Source organism: Phodopus roborovskii, unplaced genomic scaffold (assembly GCF_943737965.1).
Source record: "Phodopus roborovskii unplaced genomic scaffold, PHOROB, whole genome shotgun sequence".
Lineage (NCBI taxonomy): Eukaryota > Metazoa > Chordata > Mammalia > Rodentia > Cricetidae > Phodopus > Phodopus roborovskii.
The window spans coordinates 10,594,558-10,604,816 of NW_026125397.1; the positions used below are offsets into that span (position 1 = coordinate 10,594,558).

At 41.1% G+C, this 10,259-nt stretch overlaps 1 protein-coding gene across 1 annotated transcript; it reads left to right on the forward strand.

Moving 5' to 3' along the window:
* Window positions 1–3,719: 3,719 nt before the first annotated feature.
* Window positions 3,720–9,725, forward strand: Zfp57 (ZFP57 zinc finger protein). Its single transcript, XM_051175312.1, is given in 5 exon segments — window positions 3,720–3,764; window positions 6,299–6,331; window positions 8,468–8,642; window positions 8,645–8,760; window positions 9,255–9,725. Coding segments are annotated over 5 exon segments (717 nt in total). The 3' UTR covers window positions 9,603–9,725.
* The last annotated feature ends 534 nt before the right edge of the window (window positions 9,726–10,259 follow it).

The following is a 10,259-nucleotide window of genomic DNA, read 5'->3' on the forward strand; positions in this document are numbered from 1 at the left end:
GTTAGAGAAAAGTCCAGATTTGGAAACATCTTAAAAGTCACCATCTTAGAAAAGAGTACACAAGATGAATATATAGTAAGAGGGGATTTGTTAGATTGTCTGGCGTGATGCACTCTGGGTAGTCCTACAATGGCTGGCCACATGTTGGAAAGACCAAGAATCACTGCTCAGTCTACAAGGCTGGACCCCTGAGCAGTCCAAATCTGGAGGATCCTGGAAGCCTCTGACCTTCAGTTCCTATTGGGAGGCTGGGGTATGTGAGTGCTAATGTCAGAAGAGGACTGTGAGAGGCAGCAACAGAGTGATGTGTGCAAGCACAAAGCCATGGCTTTTCCTTGAACTTCTTTATATGCGGGGCCCACTGGAAGGTGCTGCTCGCTTTGAGGATGTGCCTTTCCCTTTTATGTAATATGAAATTTCCCTCTCCAGGGATACCCTCATAGACCTGCCCAGCACCACATCTCTTAGGTGATTCCAGATGCAATCGTGTTGGCAATGAAGAACAACCATCACAATCACTGACAACATCCTGCAGACCTGTGTAACCTCTGATGACTACCCAGGGCCCAAGAATGGAAGCCAAGCCTCACCCTTACGACCCAAAATCTGATTCATGTGTGACTTACAGTTGACAAAACACATTCATAGTCTGTGATTTGTTTCCGTCTCATAGCAAATTTCAGGATGAACTTTTTGCAATTTCTAATTACAGAAGGAAATCGAGTAGACAAAGAACTGGAATAAATATTCCTCACGATGGTAGTTGGAAATGAGGATGGCTCCTGAGTAAGCCTCCTCAACCCTATCCCCCTATGGAGAAGTGGAAGTTTGACTGAGCCTTTCAGTGACTGGACCATGCTGCTCACTCCTGGTCTGATTGTATGTGTATACTCACTCCTGATTTGTATGGGTTTAACAGCTTCAAAAAGTTGCAGCCAATACTCACTTCAGCGAACTACTTTCTACTTTTAGTGCTTACTCTCTGATTCTTATGAATTTTGGATGGGGAGAATGGGAAGGTAAAGTACATAGCTAACTGAATCCTAGCCTTTCCCCATGTTCTAAAGAAGCAGGAATGTTTCACACAACATACGCCCCCCCCCAGAGTAAATAAGGACATTTTACCTGGAACACGGTCTTAACCCATCTGTCCTACCCGTAAGTGGGTAACTTTCGATTCTGGCAGCTGTTGCTAGTCAACTGGATGAACGGTGAGAATGAATGGTCTTTACATCTAAGAGGGGATCTGGTGGCTGTGCCTTACCTAGCACAGGTATCTTTCAAAAGCAGCATACAAAAAGGTTCCAATGTAAATAAAGCTAAAGTTTCTTTAACAAAGCTACTAATGTGCCCATTCATGAGAAGACTTCGTGATGCTGTAAATGGGAAGGTCCCAGTGCTTAGCAGTGCTGCCACAAGATTAAGTTTCAATGGGAATTTTGGAGGGCCATAGCAATCAAGTAGTTATTTCCAGTTTAAATCTCACTTAAGTTTCTTCTCTGAGAGCCATTTGTTTTTAAATCCCACTTTCCAGTCTAGGATTGGGGGCAGAACTACATATGGAAACCCAGAGCTAGAGTGCTCAGGAATCTGACAAGAGGTCACCATCACAATTTCTTCATAAAGCAGCTCTGATCCTTCTTTATCCAGAGCCAAAGTAGAGCCGAGGAGTAGTAGGAAAGAAATTGACAGATACAAGTTCTGTAACCAAGAAGCCCAGACCTAGAAACTGGAAGTGGGAAGTGACGCCCCACTTGTAGGCTACTAGAACAATAACCATACAAAGCTGAAATAAACGGCAAGTCAGTACACTTTGGACTTTAATATGGGGCAGCCTTAGGAGCCGGAAATGGTAGGATGCCATCTGAAGACCTCAATAGGAAGCACCAGGAAGGACAGGAAGGGAATGAGATGCTACACCTTCTTTCCCCACTGTTATTTTCCTTTTGATTTGATCTCTGGAATATAAATGTTTCCTGAGCATGCGATAAATAAAGCAGTCCACAAATATCTTCATATAACAGATAAAAAGAAAATTAGATGACCCAGAGAATACAGGTCTAAATCTAATATACATAAACAGATAGCTTTAATAAGAAGACTTCAGTCTCAAGAACAAATGCAATATGGTGATATGTAAAGGCAAACATCCGTCGTTCTGATCCCTGTCTGAGTAGAAGAGGACCGGGATTCCTGGAACCTACACAAAGTGAAGTCAATTGTAAGAACGCTCTATGTTGAGCCGCTGTTGTCCAGTGGGAAGGACAAGAGGCTGGAAACAGGAAGCTTCCTGAGGTTTCAATTATCACTGGATGGCACCCAGGTCCAGGTAACCATTCCAAGTTCATCCGGAAGGTCTTGGACTCTTCATCGCACTACACACTATGGGTGGCACCATTCCCTAGGTTTGTGCTCTAGAACTATATAAAATTGAGAGGTTTAGGGGCTGGAGAGATGGCTCATCTGTCAGGAGTGTTTACTACTGTTTCAGAGGACTTGAGTTTTTTCCCAGCACTCACCTTAAGTAGCTCTCAACCAACTGTCATTCCAGCACCAGGAAATCTAACACCCTCTTCTTGGTTCTGTTAGGATGTTCACCCATGTGCACATACCCACAAAGAGACATGCACATACTCCTAAATACAAAATAGTAAAAGTAAGTTTAGAAAGACAAACTGAGCTGAACATAAGCATGCCTTGCTCTGCTTCTTGAATGAGAACACAATGTGACCAGTTACCTCAGGCTCCCTTCACTGTGACCCCTTGCTAGGATAAACTGTAACTTCAAACTAGCAAGTGCAAATGCCCTCAGATAGCCCCATGGTAACTGTGGTAGAGGTACAGTACAGATGCTCATATAGTTAAAGAAGAGTCAGAATGAGGTTGAAATAAAAGACTCAGAGGGGTGAGCTGTCTAACTTTATGTCAATTTGACACACACTGAAGTCATCAGAGAGGAGAGCCTCAGTTGAGACAATGCCCCTATAAAGTCAGGCTGTAGGCAAACTTGTAGAACATTTTCTTAATTAGTGATTGATGGGAGAAGACCAAGCCCATGGTGGGTGGGGCCATTCCTGGGCTGGTGGTCTTGAGTTCTATAAGAAAGCAGGCTTAGCAAGCCATGAGGAACAAGCCAGTAAGCAGCATCCATGGTCTCTGCAACCGCTCCAGCCTCCAGGTTCCTATCCTGTTTGAGTTCCTGTCCTGACTTCCCTTGATGATGAACAGTGATGTGGAAACACAAACCAAATAAACCCTTTCACTCCCAAGTTTCATTGGTCAAGATGTTTCCTCGCAGCAGTAGTATCCCTGACTAAGACAAAGGAAACAGAATCAAAAAAGGGAACCATGTTGTGTAAAACTTTCAAGAATGTTTTAACAATTAATATTTTCACTCTAAGCTTTTTTTTTTTTTTTGTAGTGACGCTCTATTTTAGAATGTCACTACAAAAGAACATGGCTTCATACATGTTTTAAAAGGGCTTCTTTGCAATGTTGGGAATTTAAAACCAAAATCTAAGTATATCACTGTTTTTGCTTTGTTTAGTTTGTCATTATTCCTGGTTCCTGCATTACTGGGCTTGAACCCAGGTCTTCCTATATATTAGACAAGCACTCTACCAGTTCAGTTGCATCCAAAGCCCAGTATATATTTCTTTGCTTTTCAAACAAGGAATCAGCCAAGTGGCAGATACATACTTGTGATCCCATCATGCAGAATGCTGAGGCAGGGAGATGATGAGTGTGAGCCTAGCTTGGAAGCAGTAAGTCCCTCAAAAAATAAATAAAAAAGCAAAAGCAATGCCTGTAGGAAGGTATTGTATATGAATTGTGAAAATGAATGCCTTCTCCTTACTGTAGAAAGATAGCATAGCCATCCTCAGTTCACATGTGGCCGATTGGAACAAATCTATCCATCCTCCATGACCTTGGTGTCCATGTCAGTAATGCCAACATAGCTGGGGGATTAGTACTTCCTTCCAGCACTAGAAAACAACAGGAAAGTGTGGGAACAGGAGTTTATCATTAGAACGAGTGGGCTGTACTATTTATCTCTCCTCCTGGTCCTACAAAGGGGAATGAAGCTTGTTCCTGAAAACAAATGAGCCACATTTTATTAATGATAAAAACTAAATGTTTTTTCACTTCACTTTAATATATATATATATATATATATATATATATATATATATATCACTCAGCCATCAGAATAAAATATAAAGTCTTAAACCCAAAATTCAAGGCTTCTCTCTCTCCCTCTCTCTCTCTCTCTCTCTCTCTCTCTCTCTCTCTCTCTCTCTCTCTCTCTCTTGCCCATGCTCTTCGGATTTTGCCACACAAGAACTGGAGTGACTGAACTGCTATCTTTTATTTCTTGCTCATATTGTTAAGATGGTTTTCCTAACATCCATTTCTCCAGGACCGCCTCATACCTGAACACAGCAATAAAATGAAGATATAGAGCACAACTTCAGCATGAGAAGCTTCAGGATACCACTTGTCAATCATTCCTCACATCACTAAATTTTCTCATTCTGACTTTGAATACTTTGTAAGACCCTGTCTCAAAAACAAAACAAACAAACAGAAAATCACAATGGGGTTGTTACAGAGGTTGAATATTTGCCTATCATATGTGTGACTCTCGTTTCCATCCTCAGCATTACATTAATAAAACTTGAAGAGAATCATAGAGGAACTATGGATAGATATTCAGGATAAGAAATTCTAGTACACATGGGAGAGGGACTCTGTGACTCTTAAGAATTGTTTCCTTAAAACGCATATTAGTCTTATAATGTAGAAAAAGTAAACAAGCTACCTTTTTCCATGTATAGGACTTAGGGCAAACAGACACACGGAAGCAAATGGTCCCAACACATCATTTATCATCACACAATAAACCTGTAAAATACGTATGTAAAGCTGTAGTTTATATGACTAAAAAAATGCCAAATTTGACTAAATTTTATCACTGTTGCATGTTTGGATTTTCCGTTCATAGGCAGTTAATATATAAGTAAAAAATACAAAGAAACATAATTAATAAATTATCATACATATCAGGATATTTATTTTCCATATTGTGCCTTCCCTGAAATGCTGTTAAAAATACCTCCATCAAAAGGTAAAAAATAAAATAAGAAAGTGAAACCTCTCACAAATTACTCCTCCATTGATTTTACATTGATATGATAATATTCCAAGTATGTTGGGTTAAGCAGAAAATGTTAAGATTTTACATAAGATAAAATACACATTTATATTCACATTTTAGGGTATGTAAGTAAATTTGATATAACATCTTTTTTAACTTCTCTCTGAGGCAAGGAGAATGGCAGAACATTCTTTTTTGTTTGTTTTCTAGCAAGAATAATATAGTTCATTCTAGAGTCACATATGAGTGATCATGGCTTGTGAATTTAGATTTAAGATGTTTCCGATACCATGTTCACCAACAGGCACCAATATTGTTTTATTTAAATTTGTCTAATTTCCAGAAATGATAAAAATGTTTTGAGATATGTCTTAGTTACTTTTATTTCTTCTTTTGAGAACTCTCTGTTTAGACAGCTGGCTCATTCTTTGAATTGGCTGTTGGTTTTTTTCAACTTTTTCATTATAGTTCTTTATATATTCTGGATGTGTGGCCTGTGACAGATGTGTGGCTTGCAATGATTTCCTTCAGTCATGTTACAGTCCACAGACGCATATGGACTTCCAAAGTAGCTGGACAAGTTTTCACTCACACTAGCAATGGAGTAATGTCCTCCTTGCTCCATATCCTTGCCAGCATGAGCTGCCACTTGCACTATTGTTCTTAGCCATTCTGACAGGGGCAAGACGAAATCTTAAAGTAGTTTTTATTTTCACTTACTTAATGGGTAAGAGTGTTGAACATTCCTTTAAGTGTCTCAGCCATTTGAGTTTCCTCTCTTGAGAATTTTCTGTTTAGATCTGCACCCCGTTTTAAAAGTGGAATATCTGGTTTGTTGATGTCTAGTTTCTTGAACACACACACACACACACACACACACTCTCACACACGCACACACACACACACACACACACACACACACACACACGATCAGCCCTCTGTCAGATGGGAGTTAGTGAAAGTGATGCAGAAAGGATGTTCTGAATAGACTTCATTTTCCCTGGAATTGAAGCCAACGACTGACAATTCAAAAGCTTGTTGGGTGGTGGTAGCCCATACCTTTAATCCTAATACTCATGGAGGTGGAGGCTTGGAATGTACTCACTTATAAGTGAATATTAGCTGTTAAGTAAATTATAGTCATGTTACAATCCACAGACCCAGAAAGGGCAAATAACAAGAAGAGATCTAAGAGGGGCATGAGGATCTTCCTGGGAAAGAAAAATAGAGTAGATTTTGCAGGAGCATTGGGGAACAGGAGGGATGGGGTGGTGGAAGAGAGTACTGGGAGAGGCAACTGGAATTTAATTGGAGGACTTTTGGGGGTGGTGTGGAAACCTAAGTCAGTAGAAACTCCCAGCAACATATAAGAGTGACCCTAGTGAGGATTCCTAATGATGGGGAATATGGAGAACAGACAAGCCATCTTATGTAACCAGGCAATTTCCAGTGGTGGAATTGGAACACCAACCCAGCCACGAAACCTTAGACCTATAATCCCATCTGCAAGATGTGCTGAGGCAATGAACATGCAGAACTTGTGGGAAGGGCCCATGCCACAAGAGGGAGCCCATACCTGATACTGCCTAAATGACCAAGAACTGGATTCTGGATAGCCTAGAGACCCAGGATAGAAAACAAAACTGTCTTAGGTAGGGTTTCTAATGTTGTGCAGAGGCACCATGACCACAGCAACTCTTATAAAGGAAAACATTTAATTGGCGTGAATTACCTCTAGTTTCGCAGATTCAATCCATGATCATTATTGTGTACATGCTGATGTGCAGGCAGATGTGGTGCTGGAGAAGTAGCTGAGAGTCATACATCTTGTAGGCAACAGGAAATGGACTATGACACTGAGTGGTATCTTGAACACAGGAGACCTCAAAACCTGCCTCCAAAGTGGCACACTTCCTCCAACAAGGCTAGACCAATCTAACAAAATCAAACTGCCCAGTAGTGCAACTCCCTTTGGTACATTTGGGTTGATTGGTAGAGAAAGAGAAATTGTTTTAAGTCTGTTTAAACCTTAAAGAAATGTTTCTCTGGAGAGTCTGCATTTGGTGCTATGTGACATCTAGCAGTTGCACTGACCTTGCTCCTAAGACACTCCTGGAAACCTTGAGATTTGTGTGGGTTGTCTGCTCTCATGGACAGCAAGAATAAAATTGCTTTGATAGTTGGAACCTTTCCCAGCTCCAATTATATATGTCTGATGCTTGTATATGATTGAATAAAGTACTTCCAGTGAGATAGCTGAGTGTCAGTCTTTTCCAAGAAGGCTGTACCACTCTCCTTCTTCAGAAAATGAAGGCTTAGCCTCTTGGTGACCTTTGCTCTCTAATATGGTACCTACAACCCAACATCAAACAATAGGATGGCAATGGTACACAATGGGAAATCTTGCCTAATTTGGGGTATAAGGAAAAGTTTCCCTAAGAAAGTATTGGCTGAAAGGTAGAAGATATATAGGAGTGTGATAAGTAAATTAATTGGGAAATAATCCGCACAGTAAAAGGTCATAAGGCAACCCTCCATATTGCCCTGCAGCTTGCCAAAATTTGAACTGAAAGTAAGTCGTGTGATTTGAGGAGATGAAGAGATAGGCTAAGAAGATAGGGATAATGAGAGTAGATGCTGCAGGATCTTGCTTAGTCTGAAATTTTAGCTCACTACTTACTATCTTGCTTTGGATATAGTTATTTTATTCCCCAAATTACCCACTTTTCCCTTATAGTAGGACCTCAATAAGATTACCGATGAATGATGGATATTCAGTATTTCTATGTGAGAAGAAAAAGAAAGCTCTTACTGGACAAGTGATTAAAAAAAAAGTTAAAGGATAGAGAAAAGTAATACTTAGTAGATAAAATTGTGTAGAAGTCCATGATGAAAGCAAGATTTTACTGGTGACAACTGCAATGAACAAAGAATGTGTGTCACCATAATTGACATCTGTACCATGGGCACTGGGAAGATAGAGGCAGAATTTTCCATTGTTTCTGTCATTTCAGTGATACTAATTATATATTTTGGACCCAAGTCCTTGTTAACATGTCTTAGAAACTGAAAAAAAATCTGATCTAGCATAATAATCACTGATTTACAACTTTTATTACTGATATTTCAGTGTTTGGTTTGTAATGTGTATTAAAACACACATACACAAGCTGTTTACAAGATCATTCTGAATTTTTTTCAACAGCACATGTGGAATACATGAGAATTTTAAAGTAAGTTTGCAAGTTATACCTTCAAGGTCAAAAAAGAAAAAAGGGAGTAACCGAATCTTTCAAATGGTTCTACAATGGTTGGAAGCCCCAGCACTGTGGAGAGAGGTCTTTCTCTTGAAAATTGTGGCAAGACTTTTAAAATAATGCTTCTGGACTGACACGTCTCTGATATGCTCATTTAGGTCATAGACCCTTCCCTGAGTGTGAAAAATGCTTCCAGGATCGGCCTGGGGTAAAATGCCACCTGAAGATAACCAAAACAGGAAGCTAGTGGCTGTCAACCAAGAGCATACCATGACCCTTCCACCTATAACACCTAGATCACAAGCCTCCATACCCAGGCATGTGAAAGCAATCTGGGAACCAGATGTAGCATTATAGCAGCTCGGATGGAAAGATATCCAGGCAGTCAGGAGCCAAAGAATACCACAAGATCGCTTAGCTCAACATCTCACACAAGAGATTCATTGGGAGGGAAAACATCAGTAGGGTGAATGCCTCTGCTCTGGCAAGAAATGGAAGGAAACTGAGCAGAAGCCAGGGATTATATAGAGTTTCCTTGGGGAAGGGGGTGGAACTTTTCAGGGGAAGCTTTCCAGGGTGGGGATTGGTGGGATTTCTAGTCCAGAGATTGGGTTTTTTTTACTCTGTAGAGTAGGGTCAGTGTCCAGCCATTAGGGCAGTTAAGAGTGTTCTGTGGGTGGGACCTGGCAGTTGGACATGCTCAAGGGAACAGCCTAGCTTACAACAGAGGCCAGGATAAAGGCAAGTAACAGCAGAGCCTCATCCCCAGATGCCAGATCCAACTCTGGTCCAGTAATGAGCTGGAGGGGAAAGACGTCTTGCCTCCATTTATTTCATAGGTTTTATCAAGGAAACCTGTTTCTCAACCCGCCTCAAATCCCCTTCAGAAATTAGTTCAAGCAGTATCTCCTTTGCAGAGTCCCCACCCCCCACCCCATTCATCCTTGGTGATAGGCTCCCACCAGATTCCCCACAGGAAGCAAAACATCTACTCTTGTGCCATCTGTGACATCTGCTTTAGGGGAAAGGAAAGCCAGGTGGATCATCTGTGCTGTAAAAATCCAGGCAGACCCATTAAGCTCTGGGGAATCCTGAGTCATTTGCTGGGCTTTCTTCCTGATCCCTTGATGCTGGGAAGGATTCCAAAAGTAGAGGAATCCTCAGAGGAGTGGGAGATGAGAAAATGAAATCCAGGAAGACAAGACGAAACATGCATGCAGTGAGAACCCTGAAACATAAAGAAAAGGTCTGTTTGGGGCTGGCTAGATGACAGGGGCCAAGGAGCTTGCCACGAAACCTGACCTCCTGACTTGAGACCCTGTGACAGAAGGAAAGAACTGTTGCCTGGCTGACTTCCCCCATGCCCATGCACATCTCCATACCCCACAAAATAAACATAATTTTTAAAAACAAAACAAAGCAAAGTGAAACAGGTCATCAGGTTCCCATAGGGCTATCTCCTTAGAGACAGCGCAGCTCTTGGGCACAGCTCACTGCCAGCTGTCCTTGGGCTTGCTCCAATTCTCTTTCTGTGGTACAGAGCTCCTCTCTCCATGTTTCTGTTCCATATTCACTACATCCAATTATATAACCTAGGCTTTATTTCTTGTAGAATTCCATAGGTCTCACTGACCCAGGTTTCAGACTACCTGAAGTTCCTGGCTTGGAAAAATCTATCTCATCTTGGTTAATGAGAGAACTGGTCATCTCCCCTCAATCTTGTTTTATCTATATATAACAAAAAGTATAAGACCCTAATTCTGGGGTCCTGATGGGCCGATGGGAGAGCCCTGTGACACAAACACCAAAGCCAGGAGATTCAACAAGCAAGAGGTGTTTATTGA